At 43.3% G+C, this 22,630-nt stretch overlaps 1 protein-coding gene across 11 annotated transcripts in view; it reads right to left on the bottom strand.

Moving 5' to 3' along the window:
* UNC13B (unc-13 homolog B) overlaps positions 1 to 22,630 on the bottom strand; it is a 380,992-nt gene that overhangs the window by 117,649 nt on the left and 240,713 nt on the right. For all 11 annotated transcript variants that reach the window (XM_048850215.2, XM_048850214.2, XM_048850212.2 and 8 more), the window contains 2 exons: positions 13,507 to 13,734; positions 12,569 to 12,710 (listed from right to left, as the gene is read on the bottom strand). In XM_048850215.2, the coding sequence (XP_048706172.2) occupies positions 12,569 to 12,710; positions 13,507 to 13,734 (370 nt within the window). The remainder of the gene's footprint in view (positions 1 to 12,568; positions 12,711 to 13,506; positions 13,735 to 22,630) is intronic.

Consider the following 22,630-nt stretch of genomic DNA (forward strand, 5'->3'; position numbering starts at 1 on the left):
TTGAAACAGCATAAACCCAGTCTTGTGGAGTCTGAACATATATCGCACTGTTAAAAAACGTCCCCACAATGCAGGAAGCAGCACCTCTCTAACGCTCTCCAGCACTTGCTGCACTTCTTATGTTCCTGTTTTCTCTTTTTTAAATATATTTATATTAGTTGGAGTGTTTTTATTGTGATTGTTTGTGACGTTTCACCTTGATTGTCTAGTTGTACTGAATTATTTAAAATAAAAATTTTCAATAAAAATAATGTACAAAAACCAGGGGGTAAAAAATGAATAAAAAAAGATGAAATGAGTCAAACTGCTTCCAAGATGGTGTTTTCAGTGGGGGTCTAAATTAGCTGTTACCACTCAAGAAAGATCTTGGACTCATTGTGGAGAGTTCTCTGAAAACATCCACTCAATGTGCAGTAGCCGTCAAAAAAGCAAACAGAATGTTGGTAAACATTAAGAAAGGGATAGACAGATAGATACTAAACTGGGAGGAGTGGTAGATACGCTGGAGGACAGGGACAGGATACAGAGGGACCTAGACAAATTGGAGGATTGGGCCAAAAGAAATCTGATGAGGTTCAATAAGGATAAGTGCAGGGTCCTGCACTTAGGAGGGAAGAACCCAATGCACAGCTACAGACTAGGGACCGAATGGCTAGGCAGCAGTTCTGTGGAAAAGGACCTAGGGGTGACAGTGGACGAGAAGCTGGATATGAGTCAGCAGTGTGCCCTTGTTGCCAAGAAGGCCAATGGCATTTTGGGATGTATAAGTAGGGGCATAGCAAGCAGATCGAGGGACGTGATCGTTCCCCTCTATTTGACACTGGTGAGGCCTCATCTGGAGTACTGTGTCCAGTTTTGGACCCCACCCTACAAGAAGGATGTGGAAAAATTGGAAAGAGTCCAGCGGAGAGCAACAAAAATGATTAGGGATCTTGAACACATGACTTATGAGGAGAGGCTGAGGGAACTGGGATTGTTTAGTCTGCAGAAGAGAAGAATGAGGGGGGATTTGTTAGCTGCTTTCAAGTACCTGAGAGGTGGTTCCAGAGAGGATGGTTCTAGACTATTCTCAGTGGTAGAAGAGGACAGGACAAGGAGTAATGGTCTCAAGTTGCAGTGGGGGAGGTTTAGGTTGGATATTAGGAAAAACTTTTTCACTAGGAGGGTGGTGAAACACTGGAATGCGTTGCCTAGGGAAGTGGTGGAATCTCCTTCCTTAGAAGTTTTTAAGGTCAGGCTTGACAAAGCCCTGGCTGGGATGATTTAATTGGGGATTGGTCCTGCTTTTGAGCAGAGGGTTGGACTAGATGACCTCCTGAGGTCCCTTCCAACCCTGATATTCTATGATTCTATGAAGACAGAAAATATCATATTGCCTCTATATAAATCCATGGTATGCCCACATCTTGAATACTGTGTGCAGATGTGATCGCCCCATCTCAAAAAAGATACATTGAGTTGGAAAAGGTTCAGAAAAGGGCAACAAAAATGATTAGGGGTATGGAACAGCTTCCATATGAGGAGAGATTAATCAGACTGGGACTTTTCCAAGCTGAAAAGAGATGATTAAGGGGGGATATGATAGAGATCTACAAATTATGACTGGTGTGGAGAAAGCAAATAAGGAAGTGTTATTAACTCCTTCTCCTAACACAAGAACTAGGGGTCATCAAATGAAATTAATAGGCAGCAGGTTTAAAACGAACAACAGGAAGTATTTCTTCACACAACGCACAGTCAACTTGTGGAACTCCTTGCCAGAGGATGTTGTGAAGGCCAAGACTATAACAGGGTTCAAAAGAGAACCAGATAAGTTCATGGAGGATAGGTCCATCAATGGCTATTAGCCAGGATGGACAGGGATGGTGTCCCTAGCTTCTGTTTGCCAGAAGCTAGGAATGAGCGACAGTGGATGGATCACTTGAGGATTACCTGTTCTGTTCATTCCCTCTGAAGCACCTGGCATTGGCCACTATCGGGAGACAGGATACTGGACTAAATGGACCTTTGGTCTGACCCAGTCTGGCCGTTCTTATGGGAGGGAGGGAAATTGGTGAAACTGTGACTTAATGCCTCCTTTTCACAAATAAGAGTTTCCCTGGCTTATGCCATTATCATTTATTTATTATTTTAATTCCTGTAGTGCTCTGATGGCCAAATTAGACTCAGGACACCATTGTGCTTAGTATAGTGAAAACACAGAGGAAGACACAGTCCCTGCTCTGAAGAGTTTACAGTTAGAGCTGGTAAGGAATTTTTGACAAAATATTTATCAGAAAATGCAATTTCATTGACAAAAATTGTTTGTGGAGAAGGGTCGGTGTCTGTGAATTTCCTGATTCAAACAACATTTTGGAAAAAATGTTTTGAAATTGTCAAAACATCCAGTTTCAACATTTTTTAAATGAAATGTTCCATTTTACAGTTCAAAACTTTTTAATTCAAAATTTCAGCTTATTTATAGTCTAAAAAAGTAAACAAATTAAAAAGGTTGAAACTGAAATGAAACATTTCAACTGACCCAATCAAAAAAAAACAATCCTGTATTATCTCTTTGTGAACATTTTCAAGATTTTGACTTTTTGTTCCAATCTGTGGCAGGAAACATTTTGGAAAAATGGAAAATTCTTCCAGGATACAAAAACTGTTTCCCTATTCAGTTCTACCTACAGTGTTTTTAAGACAAGAGGAAACTTGTGGGTGTAACAAACAATTGAAGGAACGGGGGAGGGAGGACAAGGGAAAGAGGAATATTTACATAGATTTAAATAGGCCAGCTAAGCACATAGCTAAATGATTTTGAGCCATTTAAAAAATATAAGTTATAAGGTAAAATTAAAAGGATAAATATCTTGAAATGCCTAGCGAGCACTTATACAGCCATTTGGGACTCGTATTTCCTTTAGGAATCATGGTAGCAGTGGCTGTGGAGGGGAGTTTTGAAGGAGAACAGGGTAATACCGTTACAGGCTAGTGTTACAGGGAGAGTTTCCTGCACATAAAGGGTGGCATGGAAGAAAGTGAAAAAGGTGTTTGTAAGAGAGGTGGATAATATAGAGTGGCATTGATGGCAGAGTGAAGGAGATGGAGAAGGACATGATAGGACAGAGCGGATAAGCAGGAAGACGGGCTCTCTGCAGGAGTTTTTAATGGATCTGAGGGGAGCAAGGTGGTTGTCTGGAAAACCAGGCTAGAGGCAGCTATCTGAGGTGATGTGGGATGAGGGAGTTGTAATGATGTAGAGAAACAGAAAGAGTGACTCAGAGATGTTCGAGGGAGAAAGGAGCAAGGTTTGGATACAGCCTGAATGAGCAGGCTGAGAGAAGGCGGAGTCCAAGCCGTCCCACTTACAGATCTGGGGAAGGGAGGATAGTTGTGTTGTCAACAGTGATGGGGAAAACAGCGAGCCAGTGTTTCTGGCCATGTTAACTTTTAAAAGGAGAGGCCAGCTAAGCACATGGAGAGACAGACAGGTTAGGGTGGAGAGGCCATTGGGTAAGTCGTCAGTGTGAAGATGGCAATTGTGTCTAAGCAGATGAGGTCACCATAACAAATGGTACAGCGAAGGGAGCAGAAGAAAGAGCCTAGTGCAATCCCCATGACAGTGAGAGAGGGAGGCAGAGAAAGAATCAAAAGAGATGAGGAAGAGATGGCTTGAGAGATCAGAGAACCAGGGGAGGAGGAGAGCATAAATCAGGGATCAGCAAACTTTGGCACGCAGCCCATCAGGGTAAGCCCCTGGTGTGCAGGGCTGGTTTGTTTACCTGCCGCGTCTGCAGGTTCGGCCGATCGCAACTCCCAGTGGCCGCACTTCGCCATCCCAGGCCAATGGGAGCTGTGGGAAGGGCGGCCAGCACATCCCTCGGTCTGCGGCGCTTCCCACAGCCCCCACTGGCCTGGAGCAGCGAACCGCGGCCAGTAGGAGCTGCGATCGGCCGAACCTGCGGACACAGCAGGTTAACAAACCAGCCCGGCCCGCCAGGGGCTTACCCTGATGCCAAACGTTGCCAATCCCTGGTATAAAAGCAGCTGAGAGGTCAAGGATGACAACCATGGAGTAAAAGCCCTGAGATTTGGCAAGATCTCCTTGACAAATAATTATCCCAACAGAACAAAGAAATAAGTCTTCTGTTCCTACCAGTATTAAATTCATTTGTTCTAGAGCAGGGGTGGGCAAACTAAGGCCCGGGTGCCACATCCAGCCCTTCCAACATTAATCTGGCCCTCGAGCTTCTGCCGAGGAGCAGGGTCCAGGACTTGCCCTGCTCCGGCACGCCAGTCGGGGAGCGGGGTCAGGGGCTCGCCTCACTCCGTGCATACCATGGCTCCTGGAAGCAGCGGCATATCCCCTCTCTGGTTCTTACACATAGGGGCAGCCAAGGGGCTCCACACGCTGCCGCCACCCCACGTGCCGTCCCTGAAGTTCCCATTCGTTCGGAACCACAGCCAATGGGAGCTGCAGGTGCAGTGCCTGCAGATGGGGCAGCATGCAGAGCTGCCTGGCTGTACCTCCACGTAGGAGCCAGAGAGGGGACATGCCGCTGCTTCTGGGAGCTGCTTGAGGGAAGCGCCACCTGGAGCCTGCACCCTTGACCTCCTCCCACGCCCCAACTCTCTGCCCCAGCCCTGATCCCCCCCTGCCCTCCGAACCCCTTGGTCCCAGCCCGGAGCACCCTACTGCACCCCAAACCGTTCATCCCCAGCCCCACCCCAGAACTCGCACCCCCAGCTAGAGCCCTCGTCCCCATCCCAAACACCCCAACCTCCTGCCCCAGCCCAGAGCCCCTTCCCACATACTGAACTCCTCATTTCTGGACCCACCATAGAGCCCACACCCCAGTCGGAGCCCTCACCCCCTCCTGCACCCCAACCCCCAATTTTGTGAGCATTCATGGCCCGCCATATAATTACCATACCCAGATGTGGCCCTTGGGCCAAAAAGTTTGCCAACCCCTGTTTTAGAGGGACAAGTTACTCTGAAATCAGCCATTTTGCTGTTACCTATCTCTGCAGCTGTGATTACACAAACAAATCTTCAAAATGCAAAAGGCAGAAGCAGTGCTCAGAACCACTTAATCTCTAACTACATTATCCCAGCTTCCTCCTAGGCACTGCTGCATAGCATCAACTCCACTGTTCAAATCCAAATTTCATAGGGGTCACTGAGCTGGGAAACTATGGGTATGTCTACACTGCAATTCAAAATCCCACGGCTGGCCTGTGCCAGCTGAGACGGGTTCATGGGGCTTGGTTCTATTTAACTGGGGCTGTGACGATGTGATGCAGCAGGGAAGGGGGAGTGTTGACCTGGGAATGTGCCCTGGGGATGGGAGACCTGAGAGCCTGTCACCTGAGCTGGGAGGGGGAGGTAGAATCATCAGGGTTGGAAGGGACCTCAGGAGGTCATCGAGTCCAACCCCCTGCTCAAAGCAGGACCAATCCCCAATTAAATCATCCCAGCCAGGGCTTTGTCAAGCCTGACCTTAAAAACTTCTAAGGAAGGAGATTCCACCACCTCCCTAGGTAACACCTCTGCCCAGGAATGTGAACAGAGGCTGCAGAAGGGAACCTGCTGGGGGGGTTTAGTTTCAGTTGGGGGCTGGGTGGAGGAACGCAGGGAACCCCAGGGCTGGGGTCTAAGCTCCCTGCTCCCCCAGAAGGACTTGACTGAGGGGTCCTGGTTGTACCCACAACCTCTGATTTGGACTGTGTTCCTTTTGGCCATAAACCTTCTGTTTTACTGGCTGGCTGAGAGTCTCAGTGAATCCTAGGAAGAGGGGTGCAGGGCCTGGACTCCCCCACACTCCGTGACAGGGGCACAGGCATTTGGGATTGTGATGAAGCTCGAACTCTAGAACCCAGGAAGGTGGGAGGGTCTCAGAGGTTGCAATTAAACAGCCCCTTCACCCAAGTCAGCTGGCACAAGCCAGCTGCGTGTCTCTAATTGCTGTGTAGACAGAATATGATTTTACTTTACTACCAGTTTCATCCAACTAAGGCCCAGGCACAGGGGATGAGGAAGCACAACTGAAAGGTTCCACGGTCATCAAGATGTAGCTGAACAACAGAGGCAGAGCAAGCAACAGATGTAACCGTCTTGAAAGGGGCAGGGTAAACACAGAACTCAGAGGAACAATCACATGTAACTACAGATTTCAGAGGAACAGCCGTGTTAGTCTGTATTCGCAAAAAGAAAAGGAGTACTTGTGGCACCTTAGAGACTAACCAATTTATTTGAGCATGAGCTTTCGTGAGCTACAGCTCACTTCATCAGATGTTTACCGTGGAAACTGTTTCACTTCATCAGATGTTTACCGTGGAAACTGTAAACAGTTTCCACGGTATGCATCCGATGAAGTGAGCTGTAGCTCACGAAAGCTCATGCTCAAATAAATTGGTTAGTCTCTAAGGTGCCACAAGTACTCCTTTTCTTTTTGTAACTACAGAGATGACTGAAAGGTGCTGAGCATGATAATAGGCTAGGCTGCTGAAAAGACAATTATGGAACCAAACGGAAGCTGTGGGTGACACCACAGTAGTTAACTATGTAGCAGTGCCATTCCTGAAGCAATAGCCGTGATGAAGTGTATTATTTGTGGCTGTGTGTGTCTAAGTATAATATTGATTATTTACTGAAGGGAGGCAATGCAACCACTCTAACCACCATACCCTTCCGCAGTGAAGGAATAAACACACTTTGCGAAGTGCCCAGTGACAACGTAATCTGTTCCAGACAGAATGATTTCACACCTGCCATTCAGGATCAGACCCAGCTGGGTAGCACAAAGCAGTTTCCATGGGAAGATATTTTAAAGTGAACAATTTGCATTGTGCCAAGGACAGGAGATGCAGAGTTGTCCTATTGTACATAGGGCAACTTCCAGTGTCCACATCCATTAGACACTGGGTCCTTTTCCAAACATTAGCAAATGATGCCAATAATCGTATGCTTTAAAGAGGGGTTAAGTAGCCTCTCAGCAAGCACAGGGCTTTGCCTTTCAAAGGAAATTTTGTTCCTTATCAAATTTCTCCTAAATACTATACATGTAATTTCACTACATAGATGCAGGTGCTCTGCATCAGCCCTTCCAAAAAGAACTGAATAGAAAATATAAACTTTCCTAGTTTCAGAGTAGCAGCCATGTTAGTCTGTTTTCGCAAAAAGAAAAGGAGTACTTGTGGCACCTTAGAGACAAACAAATTTATTTGAGCATAAGCTTTCGTGAGCTACAGCTCACTTCATCGGATGTATGTAGTGGAAAATACAGTGGGGAGATTTATAGACACAGAGAACATGAAACAATGGGTGTTACCATGCACACTGTAACCAGAGTGATCACTTAAGGTGAGCTATTACCAGCAGGAGAGCTGGGGGGCAGGGGGCTGGAACCTTTTGTAGTGATAATCAAAGTGGGACATTTCCAGCAGTTGACAAGAACGTCTGAGGAACAGTGGGAAGTGGGAGGGGGAATAAACATGGGGAAATAGTTTTACTTTGTGTAATGACCCATCCACTCCCAGGCTCTATTCAAGCCTAAGTTAATTGTATCCAGTTTGCAAATTAATTCCAATTCAGCAGTCTCTCCTTGGATCTGTTTTTGAAGTTTTTTGGTTGAAGAATTGCAACTTTTAGGTCTATAATTGAGTGACCAGAGAGATTGAAGTGTTCTCCGACTGGTTTTTGAATGTTATAATTCTTGACGTCTGATTTGTGCCCATTTATTCTTTTACATAGAGACTGTCTAGTTTGACCAATGTACATGGCAGAGGGGCATTGCTGGCACATGATGGCATAGATCACATTGGTAGATGTGCAGATGAATGAGCCTCTAATGGTGTGGCTGATGTGATTAGGCCCTATGATGGTGTCCCCTGAATAGATATGCGGGCACAGTTGGCAACGGGCTTTGTTGCAAGGATAGGTTCCTGGGTTAGTGATTCTGTTGTGTGGTTGCTGGTATTTGCTTCAGGTTGGGGGGCTGTCTGTAAGCGAGCACTGGCCTGTCTCCCAAGATCTGAGAGAGTAATGGGTCATCCTTCAGGATAGGTTGTAGATCCTTGATAATGCGTTGGAGAGGTTTTAGTTGGGGGCTGAAGGTGACAGCCAGTGGCGTTTTGTTATTTTCTTTGTTGGGCCTGTCCTGTAGTAGGTGACTTCTGGGTACTCTTCTGGATCTGTCAATCTGTTTCTTCACTTCAACAGGTGGGTACTGTAGTTGTAAGAATGCTTGATAGAGATCTTGTAGGTGTTTGTCTCTGTCTGAGGGGCTGGAGCAAATGTGGTTGTACCGTAGAGCTTGGCTGTAGACAATGGATCGTGTGGTGTGGTCTGGATGAAAGCTGGAGGCATGTAGGTAGGAATAGCGGTCAGTAGGTTTCCGGTATAGGGTGGTGTTTATGTGACCATCGCTTATTAGCACCATAGTGTCCAAGAAGTGGATCTCTTGTGTGGACTGGTCCAGGCTGAAGCTGATGGTGGGATGGAAATTTTTGAAATCATGGTGGAATTCCTCAAGGGCTTCTTTTCCATGGGTCCAGATGGGTCCAGCCCCCAACTAAAACTTCTCCAGGGCATCATCAAGTAAAACTATATCCCCATGTTTATTCCCCCCACCCCCACCCCTCACTGTTCCTCAGACGTTCTTGTCAAGTGCTGGAAATGGCTCACCTTGATTATCACTACAAAAGGTTCCCCCCCCCCCCCGCCCCGCTCTCCTGCTGGTAACAGCTCACCTTAAGTGATCACTCTTGTTACAATGCGTATGGTAACACCCATTGTTTCATGTTCTCTGTGTACATAAATCTTCCCACTGTATTTTTCACTGCATGCATACGATGAAGTGAGCTGTAGCTCACGAAAGCTTATGCTCAAATAAATTTGTTAGTCTCTAAGGTGCCACAAGTACTCCTAAACTTTCCTAGAGTGCTTTAAACCATCTTATAGAATCTAACAAAGAATTAGAATCCTGCCTTAAAATCGTACTGGATAGTTCAAAATATCCCATTTATTCTCATGTGGCAGTGGCCACAGATAATCAGGATATAGGCTTCCTTGTGATAGACGCTACACACACAGAAATAAAGTGCATGCCCCATACATTTCCAATCAAATGTAATTGTGCAGAAGGAAGGGATCAGTCTCACATTTTGAAAGGTCTTTAGAGTAATTTCAATAGAAGCTTATTAAATGTCTGTGAAACTCACTTGGTTTCATTCCTATTAAATTCCTCAGGACTTTCTGTAATGGATGTGGAGGCAGTTACAGGTTTCCAGCAGGCAACAACAAGGATGGCCTACTACCTGCTCTATCAAATAGCTTACTCTCAGAGATGTAAATGCACTCTGAGAACTGATTATTAATCTAAATGCTAATCCTGTGGCAATGTAGGCAGATAATGGTCTAAAATAGTACTGATTTGGGAATGCAATAGGTACTCTACACAGTACTGATTTGGGAATGCAGACCCAAAAAGATCTCAAAGTTTTATTCTTGGAAACATGGTTCTAAACCTGAATTTCCAGGCTGGGCCATATGTTCTTTTTTCAGAGAAAAGAAACATACAGGAAAGGAGGGAGATCACCTTTAACCAAGGAGTTTACTCGTATGCACCTTGTCTCGCCTTATTCTAACAAGCACGGGAAAACCATACTTGGAATAGGTACTCCATTCTTAGGCTTGGTCTACACTACCAACTACCAACTAATGTCGGTATAACTACGTCACTAAGGTCATGTCTACACTACCCGCCGGATGAGCGGGTAGTGATCGATCTATCGGGGATCGATTTATCACGTCTAGTGTAGATGCGATAAATTGATCCTTGATCGCTCTGCCATCGACTCCGGAACTCCACCACGGCAAGAGGCGGAAGCGGAGTTGATGGGGGAGCGACGGCTGTCGATCCCGCACAGCGAGGACGTGAAGTAAGTGATTCTAAATCGATGTAAGCTACGTCGACTTCAGCTACGCTATTCTCATAGCTGAAGTTGCGTATCTTAGCTCGATCCCCCCCAGCGTAGACCAGGCCTCAGGAGAGGGCTTCTCCCATCAGCACAGCTTCCACCTCTTGCGGCAGTGGATTAACTAGGCCGACAGAAGCAGCTCCCCCATCGGCGTAGGTAGTGTCTTTAAGTACTATAGCAGCAGCGTTGAAAGTGTAGACAAGCCTTTACACAAAGCATTGACAACAGTTTCTGAACACTTTCATGAATTTTCTTGTACCAATGTCTGTGAATAGCCCTATAAGGCATTCAGTTGTACATACACCACCTTGCATCACATCAAGGGTTACAAAGGAACCCTAAAATGGCTAAACTTTTTATCACTTAGACAGACATCCTACTTTGTAATAAACCTTCGAAAAGAGCATTTAATTGTGCTTCTGTTGAATGAAGACACGTTTGAGAAGTTAGCCAGCTAGTAATCACTGGAGAGGAAAGCTGTAAAGAGTTCATGCAATAAACCAAACAGAAAGCAAAAACCAATGAAAGTAGAACTACCAACCTACGACCACCCCCTGACCTGGCCCCTCTGCTACCAATGAAAACCCAATGAAACCAACTTGTGCAAAAACCAATGGAAGTAGAACTTACCAACCCACTGACCTGACCCCTCTGCTGGTTTGATTTGTCTCCCTTGGGTATTTTTTGTCTTTCAGACCATAAGTTCTTAAGGTAGGAACTGTATCTTGCCTAGTACATTGCAGGTACTATCACAACCTCTACAATAACTGATACAAGCTCCTCACTTTGATTATAAGATCTAACAAATAATTTCTTTATTTAAAAAATGATGATTTTTCTCTTGGATAAGCCTCCTTGGGAGAGAGATTTCCCAGTGAAGAATGTTTTTGGTCAAGTTGTGTAGCATATGTTCAACAGCTAGGCTCTGATTATGAATGCTAGGAAATGTCAGCATTTGAAGAGTCATCAGCAGAAGGAATCCATAAGCACCAAGCATAAATAGCATGTCTGCAATTGACCTAAATCTCTGAGAAGACAGACTCCTGTGTCCTAGACAAATTAAAAATGGCTCTCCTTTTATCCACAACAAGGTCAGTTGCAACACCTAGGAACACCTTGAACCTGGTACAGTTCTTTTTCAGCATCCTTAAACCTCAATATCTTGTCTATTTAAATCCCACTTTCCTCAGCTCCTCTCAACACCTCATCCTTCTTGGTGCTCTGTCCCCTAGCAATACTAAAATGAATGTATGCACTAAGATCAATTTTCATATTACTGGCTGAATCATGGATATTTCCATAAAACTTGTACAGTAGCACAATTAAAACACTGAAATTTATCACACTGTATTATCTTTACCACAGTATTTGTTATATTCCCTAAAATTAGACTGGAACATACTTGTAAATACCATGGTAACGACACTGCCATAAATCAAGATTTTAATGGCACTCACACAAATATAGATGGAGGCAGACTTATTGCTATGTTGATTCTAGAGTTATTACAGTAATAACCTACGGTAGTTCCTGTTTAGGAGGTAATAACTTTACCTTGGATTAATAATGTTAAAATAAAAGAATCTCATTTTTTGTTTTCATTGTATATGGTAGAGACAGGCTTGGGGGTCACAAACTCAGTTTTGAAATACAATGCAAACAAATATATTTCAGTGTGCAGAGAAGAGCCTTGCTGACCTAGAGCAGGAAGGAGTGGGGTAAAGAAGAAAAGAAGAGAAGGAGAGAGAAAAAGGAGAGGGAGAGACGGATTGATAGTTTGATGGTAAGAAGGAGACAAAGAGGTTTTAGCTAAAAAAAATTTAGGATCCAGAATCTTCGCAGTCCACTTTATTTTCAGAAGCTTTTTTTTTTTCCATTTATTGTTTTTACATTTAATTAAAATGAGTACCTATAACTTGACAGTGCTTCTTATTAACTCGATAACCATATCCTGGGCTCACTGACTCAGCCTTTGGCGCTTATTTGCCATATAAGCAGCCTTTATTTTAAATTTAGCCCAAAATAGGTTGATAATCTTGTAAACAGATTATCCCTCAAGTTATCATTATTTTATTTTTACAGCACTGTAGGAGAGCAAGTAGCTTTAAAAATAAGTGACAAGCTACCCCCAATGCGCTAACAAGCCAGTTCAAACACCACAGCAAGGAGTAACAATTGAAAGGAATGGTGAGGTCTTTTCTTTTGTGTGTGTTTTACTGCTACCTTTCTAAAGAATTTCAAAGGGTGTTTATTATAAAGAAACAGTGTAAGTCTTCAAACTATTAAGGATTTTCTTCCCTCTCTGGGGATGTCTAAACAACAACTTTCTATACAAATATTGATAAAAGTAGATACAGAATCTATGAACTATTGAACAAGAAGTGGAGGCAAAATGGATGTGCACACTTTTGTATAGTTCAGTATATATCATTATACAGATTATGCTATGAGCACACACTATGTAAAACAGAAACAGACAAAACACAGTCACGACTACAAGTGGTGAAGTACCACGTACAGACACAGGAGAGAAAGGTATGCTCGTGAAGAAATACAGACAATATAAATGGATCAGACCAGGGGCAGATATTCAGTGAGTACTTACAAGTGGAATTTCTCCTCCCAAACAGGGTTCAGATTCCCAAAAATTGTTTTAGTTCTCTTCTTTGTTTTGCCAACTTGAACCGTCACATATGGATCACTGGATCCAGTTTTGTCCTTGGCCTGCAGACCCTGAGCACAAACCACTGTGGAGAAAATAATAATAAAGTTTTGCTATAAGCCTGCAGTGCTAAAAGATGTGGCATGTACTGTGTGACAGAACAGCTTACTGCACTACGCTCCTCAGAAACAGGAATGCTCACCAATGACAGTTTAACACTGAGAACCACAGATTCCAAGGCCAGAAGCGTCCATTGCGATCATCTTGTCTGAACTCCTGTATAACAGAGACCATGCAACTGCCCCAAAATAATTCCTAGAGCAGATCTCTTAGAAAAACATCCAGTCTTGACTTAAAAACGCTCATTGATGGAGAATCCAGCACAGCCTTTGGTCAGTTGTTCCAATGGTTACTCTCACTGCCACAGGCACCAACTTTTGTCAGCACCAGTGGGAGCTCACGCCCCCCCTGCCCCGCCCCCCCACGCCCCGCCCAAATCCGCCTCTCCCTGCCCCTATTGGATCCCTTCCCCAATACCTGCCCGGCCCAGCCTCCTCCCCCAAGAGCACCGCATTCCCCCTCTGGCCCCCTCCCTCCCAGGCTTGCCGCGCGAAACAGCTGTTTCACACCACAAGCGCTGGGAGGGAGGGGGGAGAAGCAGGACCCAGTAGCGCGCTCAGGGGAGGAGGCAGAGTGGAGGCAGAGGTGAGCTGGGGGGTTGGGGGGGCAGGATGGGTGGGGAGCTGCCAGTGGGTGCAAAGCACCCACCAATTTTTCCCCGTGGGTGCTCCAACTCTGGAGCACCCACGGAATCAGCGCCTATGCTCACTGCTAAAATTTACATCTTATTTCCAGTCTGAATTTGTCTAGCTTCAGCTTACCGGTGATAGTGATTTTAGCTGACCATTTGGAAGTGCCATCAAGCACGCTCTGTTTCACTGTTTTCATTTGCTGAGCATGTGTTAATTTGTTCTCACTAAAAACATCTCTGATCAAGTCAAAAATTTCTGGCTTGTTCCGTTCCCGAATCTTCATGCGATCCTTCATGGCCATGATGATGTTTTGGGTCCGATCCTCTGCTCCATGTTTAGAGCTCTTCTCTGCTGCTCCTGTGTACAATAAGGCATGGAACAGTTACCAAAAACTTGTAAACAATGAGGAAATCATATATATGTTATGTTACAGAATCATGATGACAGAGATCAAGTTTATTATATTAAAAAAAATCAGTTGAGAAGATATGTTGTGATAATTGGGTCTACAAATTTACCTAATTGGGAGCTCAACTGTGAAAAGTGAGTGACAGTCATAAAATGTCACAATAACCCTAACAACAACAAATGTTGATAGGAAAGGGTGCAAAAGGGAGACCGACTGAATTAGTCCAAACAAGGTGGCCTCCTGGGATAATTCAAGGATTGTGTGAAGATCATGCCTTTTAAATGAGAAGAATGTGGGAATGGAAAATTAGCAAACCAAAATTCGTGTGCTGGAAATTAAGCTTAATTGGTGGATAAAATAATGAAGGGACAGGGCTATTTTGCCCATCACTATCTTTTGAGGTCCTTTTAAAAAAGAGAGAGATCAAGAGGAAAATTGGTAAAACAATCCCAGCAACTCCTGGGACCCCAGGGTCTACCATAACACGACTGGGCCTTCACCATCCTAATGCTGAGACATGTTCTGACCAGACCAGGCCAAAGCAAGGCACCTAGATGACACTGCCACCTCCACTGGCTCCAACCGAATCCAAACCACTATCTGGTATGTGAGATGATGTGTTCTCTCCATCGCGACCCCTCCTCCCATGAACTCTTTTCCTTCCCCTTCTTACTTATTCTCTTCCCTATCACTCTCCTTTTTCCTTCTGTCCAGTAAGAGTCTGGTTTGGCTGGCTAAGACTGCGTATTTTGCAATACTGCCATAAGCCTGTGACCAGAGAGGCAAGTAAAAGCAATGCCCTAAACAGCCGAACTCTTGTACAACGGTGCCAGGTCTTGGGGTGGCTAAGACGACCAGGCGCTGTACCTGTGTTTTTCCAGCAGTGAAACTGCAGCAAGTGAAAGTGAGCACCAGACCGCAGCTGCATTTTCCATCTTTGCCCATCTTCTCTCCCTCATTTATGTGCATTTCTCTTGTTGTCTTCTCTAGAAACAGGATCAGACTTTAACAACAACAGCCCCAGCCCATCTTAACTCACTTTTTTTCTTTTCCCCAAAAAGGGAAATTACCATAATCTAACACTGTCAAAAAGAGAAGATTCCTTCTAAAAACACTGTCCAGCTAGAGGGAAAGGGAACAGGGAACGTTGTTAAAATGGTAGGTTTCAGAGTAGCAGCCGTGTTAGTCTGTATCCGCAGAAAGAACAGGAATACTCATGGCACCTTAGAGACGAATACATTTATTAGAGCATAAGCTTTCGTGGGCTACAGCCCACTTCATCGGATGCATAGAATGGAACATATAGTAAGAAGATATAGATATACATACAGAGAAGGTGAAAGTTGCCATACAAACTGTAAGAGGCTAATTAGTTAAGATGAGCTATTATTGGCAGGAGAAAAAAAACTTTTGTCGTGATCATCAAGCTGGCCCATTTAGACAGTTGACAAGAAGGTGGGAGGATACTTAACATGGGGAAATAGATTCAATATGTGTAATGACCCAGCCACTCCCAGTCTCTATTCAAACCCAAGTTCATGGTATCTAGTTTGCATATTAATTCAAGCTCAGCAGTTTCTCATATCAAGCATTCTTAAAACTACAATACCCATCTGGTGAATTGAAGAAAGAGATTGACAGAGCCAGAAGAGTACCCAGAAGTCACCTACTACAGGACAGGCCCAACAAAGAAAATAACAGAACTCCACTAGCCGTCACCTTCAGCCCCCAACTAAAACCTCTCCAGCGCATCATCAAAGATCTACAACCTATCCTGAAGGACAATCCCTCACTCTCACAGATCTTGGGAGTCAGGCCAGTCCTCGCTTAGACAGCCTCCCAACCTGAAGCAAACACTCTCCAGCAACCACACACCAAAAACACTAACCCAGGAACCTATCCTTGCAACAAAGCCCATGCCAACTCTGTCCACATATTTATTCAAGTGACACCATCATAGGACCTAATCACATTAGCCACGCCATCAGGGGCTCGTTCACCTGCACATCTACCAATGTGATCTATGCCATCATGTGCCAGCAATGCCCCTCTGCCATGTACATTGGCCAAACCGGACAGTCTCTATGCAAAAGAATAAATGGACACAAATCTGACATCAGGAATCATAACATTCAAAAACCAGTAGGAGAACACTTCAACCTCTCTGGCCACTCAGGAAAAGATTTAAGGGTGACAGTTTTGCAATAGAAAAGCTTCAAAAACAGACTCCAATGAGAAACTACTGAGCTTGAATTAATATGCAAACTAGATACCATGAACTTGGGTTTGAATAGAGACTGGGAGTGGCTGGGTCATTACCCATATTGAATCTATTTCCCCATATTAAGTATCCTCACACCTTTTTGTCAACTGTCTAAATGGGCCAGCTTGATTATCACTACAAAAGTTTTTTTCTCTTGCTGATAATAGCTCATCTTAATTAATTAGCCTCTTACAGTTTGTATGGCAACTTCCCCCTTCTCTGTGTGTGTGTGTGTGTGTGTGTGTGTGTGTGTGTGTGTGTGTGTAAATATCGTTTTACTATATGTTCCATTCTATGCATCCGATGAAGTGGGCTGTAGCCCACAAAAGCTTATGCTCTAATAAATTTGTTAGTCTCTAAGGTGCCACAAGTCCTCCTGTTCTTTTTGTTGTTAAAATGAACACCCTACTTAATTTACATTTCAAATGTTTTAACCTTTCCCCTCTTCTTTTCTGCATCTTTAATAAAAAGATTTTTAATGGTGTTTTCTCCCCGGCACTAAGCAGGCTGAGGTCCCTGTACACCCAACCCCGAATCTTGTTTAGTGCTGTTTAATGTTGGACAGTGAAAGGGTCATGTTAACACCTTTAACTCTTTGGGACCATTTATTTCACCAAAATTAATATAAAAGAGACCCTCAATTCAATGCCTCTTGCCACTGACCAGACTGAAGTTGGGATTGAAAAGTGGTGGACAAATTTCAACTAAAGAGGCAGCAGCTAATTAGTCCCACTATTGTATCAGATACTACATTTAAGAAATAAATACTGTAGATGTGGATTTCAGGAACCATTTTAAATACTGTGCTTTAATTGGCCAAACAAGGCATAAAAGAAACATTAGATGTGTTTCCACAGTAGAGGAATCCTTTCTATTGTAAGCCCAATTCGCATCCTCATCTATCTTCAAAAGCTTCTCTTCATTTGAAATATACAGTCAGAAGACACTTATCACAAAATTTGAGTTAAATGTGTTCCTGAGAGATAGCACTTTGAAAAACTGGTATGTTTCACTTTTTGAAATACCTTTTAACTAGGGTTGTCGATGAAAGCAATTAACTAAAAAAAATTAATCATGATTTAAAAAATTAATCGTGATTAATCGCACTGTTAAACAATAGAATACCAATTGAAATTTATTAAATATTTTTGGATGTTTTTCTACATTTTCAAATATGCCAATTTCAATTATAACACAGAATACCAAGTGTACAGAGCTCACTTTATATTTTATTACACGTATCTGCACTGTAAAAAATGATAAACAAAAGAAATAGTATTTTTCAATTCACCTCATACAAGTACCTTAATGCAATCTCTTTATCATGAAAGTACAACTTACAAATGTAGGTTTTTCTGGTTACATAACTGCACTCAAAAACTAAACAATGTAAAACTTTAGAGCCTACAAGTCCACTCAGTCCTACTTCTTTTTCAGCCAATCGCTAAGACAAAGAAGTTTATTTACATTTACAGGAGATACTTCTGCCCACTTATTAATTACAATGTCACCTGAACGTGACAACAGGCGTTCACATGACACTTTTGTAGCCAGCATTGCAAGGTATTTACATGCCAGATATGCTAAACATTCGTATGCCCCTTCATGCTTCAGCCACCATTCCAGAGGACATGCATCCATGCTGATGACATTTGTTAAAAAAAAAAATGCATTAATTAAATTTGTGACTGAACTCCTTGGGGGAGAATTGTATGTCTCCTGCTCTGTTTTACCCATGTTCTGCCATATATTTCATGTTATAGCAATCTTGGATAATTACCCAGCATACGTGGTTTGTTTTAAGAACACTTTCACTGCAAATTTGACAAAATGCAAAGAAGATACCAAGATGAAATTTCTAAAGATAGCTACAGCACTTGACCCAAGATTTAAGCATGTAAATTGCACAGGAAATCTATACACATTGAGAAGATTTAAGCTGAGATTTTCAGAAGTGCTGAAGCAAGCAAGACTTTCCACAGGACTCGTGCTCTTAAGTGAATGAGATACTTCTAGAAATGTCAGCATGAGTGCACAGGAGTGGTTCTGATAAAGCTGAATTTTTATTTCTGCATGATTTGCTACACATTTTTGAATGTCTGAAGAGATGCAGGTGACAGAAGACTTCTATACAAAGTTCAGTACAGTCACTTGCTCCATAGTAATAGTTGTTCTTCGAGAGGGAGGTAGTGTAGATCCCACTGTAGCTGCACATGCGTGCGAGATCAGATTTTTTTTTTTTTTTTAACAGCAATGTCTCTCAGGGCCATGCACAAGCCTTGTGCCTCCTCGTGCTCGTGTGTGATGGCATAAAGGGCACCGCAAATGCAACCTTCCTTCAGATTCTATGCAATTCAAAGGTTTGAGAATTCTGAAAGTAGGAATGGAGCCTAATGGGATCCACACTGACTATGACACCTCAAAGAACTACAGTTACTACAGGATGTTGCCTGATTTTAGGAGATTAACTGGCGAGGCTATAACCCATATAAACAAGAATATTAATCTGATCAGAAGATAAGGTTCTTGTCCCAGAATGAGGCTACAAGGATAAGTAACCATAGTTTCTTCTTGTAGTCAGTGTCAGAATGGATCACACTGTATGTGCCTGGCAATTAGTAGGCCCCCAGGACGGTGGAAATAAGGAGTTTCAGCTGCATCAGTCAAAGAGAGACTGTAGTACTGCTGTCTTGAATTTGGCAGCTGATCTAGTGGCTAAATCCAGTATGTAATATTTGACAAAGGTGGCGGTTACCCCAGCACGTTCAGTGGATTTTGGCTATTCGCATATTTCTGAAGCAGGCAGAGAATGTCACTTGATATCTGCAGTGGGAGAGGTATACCAGTCAACTGGCAAGACAAGGTAAACTGTGTTACCCACTTAGATATTCTCTGTAATGAGATGGCCAGACCTTTGGAACAGCTGGCTATAGCCAGAAATAAACAGGAAGACATATTTGAATGGTTTCATTATGTTGATGTAATAAAGTAGGGCTCTGAAACATCCACAGCATGTAACTTCTTCTCTCCTTGTGTAGAATGGGCAAATTAATGGATTAATTGAGGTAGAATTCCAGGCTTTCTGAAAATCTAAGTATACTATATCCACTGGATCCCCCTTGTCCACATGCTCGTTGACCTCCTTAAAGAATTCTAGTAGATTGGTGAGGCATGATTTCCCTTTACAAAAACCATGTTGACTCTTCCCCTACAAATTATATTCATCTATCTGTCTGACAATTCTCTTCTTTACTGTAGTTTCAAGAAGAAAGTGGCTGTTTCCCAGGAGAGAAAGTTCTATTTTGTAAATGGAGCCTGATAGTTCACAACCCAGAGGTCCTGGGATGACTTGAAATCAATCGCTGGCACTGGTGTTACTCTCTCACCTGATGACGACGACAAGGAAGGCGCTTTGGGAGGCAACATTCATTTTTGCTCCTGTCCCCCAGTTGTAACCTCAAGTTGCTTGTGGATGCCAATATCCTGCTCTAACACGGAGGGCCTTGCTAATGGCAGCACTCCTTCTCTTCCTTTGTGCTTGGGAGGGGAATCTGGGACCCGTGCAGAAATAGTCCTCAATAAGGCCAACATGGCCAAAGTGGCACATTGTAAGGATTCTGGCCAAGGTTGACATTGGCTGGTCCAGAGCCAGTGACGTCTTGCTTGAGATAGGGCTCCAAATGGGATCCTCTAGTATCCCTTCTTTAGGAACACTTTCTGAATGTGGGAGAGCGGGGTTCCTACTTCATCACAGTGAAACTGCATAGGCTTGCGAGGATGTTGAGTATATTGTCTTCGAACGGTGCAGCCCTCGTGCTGGTTGGGATGTCCCAAAGTCTCAGAAGGAGACGCCAATTCCTCCCTTAAGATATATCTTGGGCTCTAGGTGAGTTTGACCACTGGTACCAATGTCAGTATGTGGTCGTCCTTCTCCAGTCTTAGGGTACATCTACACTGCAGCTAGTGGTGTGCTTCCCAGCTCAGATAGACAGCACTTCTAGCTCTGCTTGAGCCAATGCACTAAAAATATCAGAGTAGCTGGAGGTAGCACGGGTATTGGCTCGGGCTATCCATTCAAGTACATAGCTAGGGGGCCTAGGCAGGTTTGTAATTCAGCAACTAGCCTGAGCTGCCACCCTTGTTACCCCAGCTAGTCTGCTATTTTTAGCACACTAGTTTGAGCAGAGCTAGCATGTGTGTCTACTAGAGTTGAGAGGCACACTCCCACCTGCAGTGCTGATGTAACCTTACAGCCAATGGATGACTTGGAGACTCTCTCTGGAGGAACAGCATTTGTGATTGTCCTTGCAGAAAGGTCCCACATGGTGTTTTGAGCGGATTATGATAATCTAGTCTGATCTCTGGCATTACCATGGGCCGAAGTGTCTTTGAAAAACTCCCACTTAGCATATTGTAGCTATAAAAATTACAAATGTTTGAAAGGCTGCAAATTCAAAATTAAAGTGAATGACCATAAGAAGAGAGGATGGAGGTGAAGTAGCTATTACACACCAATCACAAATACAAGAAGCTAGCAGGAGATAAAATCTTTCAAGGGCATTCAACTACTAAGTCGAACCAAAGAAGTCCAACATGTAAATCCTACTTATCTACACATCTCCAAAATCCAAAAGCTTCCTAGAAGCGTGAGATAGTAATGATGGCCCCAAGATTTATCATTCCCCAATAAATTTCATAGTTATGTTAACTGCTCACAAGAAGCTAGCATCAGTTAGATCTGAGCCATGAATTAAGGAAAATACCACCACGAGCAACAGACTGGACAAGCTAGAGAATAACAGTTTATAAAATTTAGAGAGGACACCAAGATGGGAGGGGTTGCAAACCCTTTGGAGGACAGGATTAGAATTCAAAATGACTGGCGAACTGGTGTCATATCAACGAGATGAAATTCAACCAAGACAAATGCAAAGTATTTCACTTTGAAAGGAAAAATGATTCTTGCAAGTACAAACTGGGGAATAACTGGCTAAGTGGCAGTACTGCTGAAAAGCATTTGGATCACAAATTGAACAGGAGTCAACAATGTGATGCAATTTCAAAAAAAGCTAATCTCATTCTGGGCTGTATTAAGAGGAGTTTTGTACGTAAGACCCAAAGTAAATGTCTCACTGTATTCAGCACTGGTGAGGCCTCAGCTGGAGTACTGTGTCCAATTCCAAAGGACACACTTTAGGAAAGATGTGAGAGTTCAAACCAGAGAGAGTCCAGAGAAGAGCAATAAAAATGGTAAAAGGGTTTAGAAAACCTGATCTCTAAGGAAAGAATTTAAAAAACTGGGTGTTTTTAGTCTTGAAAAAAGATGACTTAGGGGGACCTGATAGTAGTCTTCAACTACGTTAAGGGCTGTTATAAAGAGGACGGTGTTCAATTGTTCTCCGTGTCCATTGAAGATAGAGCAACAAAGTAATGTGCTTAATCTGCAACCAGGGAGATTTTTGTTAAATATTAGGAAAAACTTTCTAACTATAAAGGTAGCTAAGCTTTGGAATAGGCTTTCAAGGGAGGTTGTGGACAAACACTTGTCAGGGATGATCTAGGCTAGGTTTATTTAATCCTGCCACAGCACAGGGGGCTGGACTTGACTTCTCGAGGTCCCTTCATGCCATACATTTTTATGATTCTTTGATTCTATTAGATAAATAGGAATATCAGACTTTACCCTACACACAAGTTTGCCGTGGTTTACTAAGGGTGTGTTTTTAAACTGGATTTAGTTAGATCTGTGCAAAATTCTGTGTGGACACATCAGTTTAAGAGTGTCTTATTTTGGTTTAGCTTAATATGTTTTTACTGGATAAAGTTAAATTGAAATAAACTACTTAAACCCCGATCATGGTGTCTATACACAATCTTGCATCTAACACTAAACTGCTTTAAAAATATACATTTAATTAAACCAATGAAGGTTTGTGTGTAAACAAAAGCCTTTGGGTCATAGGAATACCTAAGGATTTGAGAATGTGGTCAACTCCTTCATGAAGCTAACAGGTGATATTGGGAAGTGATTCACACAAAGCATTGATGAGATGTAAAAATTTTCAGAGGCTATTGACTGAGTATAGAGACAGGTGGGAGGGACTTCTGCCCTGGGACCACAGTAGAACTCTGGGGTTAATTTATCTCTATAGATTTAGCCACAGGTTCTCTGCTTTGTCCCAAGGACTCACACAAGGAGCCTGGGGGTTGGGTTGTGCAAATTGCTAGCCTGCAGATGGAAAGACAGGGACTTGTGGAGTCCGGAGCGGGGCACCTGGGTTGTCAACAGCCAGTAGTTTTGTGAGAGTTTTCTTCCAGACAAGGCTCCCTTGTGCTGCAAGCAGGCTGTAGCAATTCCCCCTGTATCCCTTGCATAACCCCCTAAGTGTCTCAGTAATCCCCACAGTCTGATGTGCAAGCACGTCTCACCTCCTCCCACAGTGATATCTTGTATCAGCCAACGATCCAGTTATAGACTGAACATTCAGTAAAGATATATGGAGCTGAAATGATCCAAAGGGCAATACTCTGAACTTCAAATACAAAGTACAAAGCAACTCTAACATGACTAAGGCTTTCAG

Source organism: Caretta caretta, chromosome 5 (assembly GCF_965140235.1).
Source record: "Caretta caretta isolate rCarCar2 chromosome 5, rCarCar1.hap1, whole genome shotgun sequence".
Taxonomy (NCBI): domain Eukaryota; kingdom Metazoa; phylum Chordata; order Testudines; family Cheloniidae; genus Caretta; species Caretta caretta.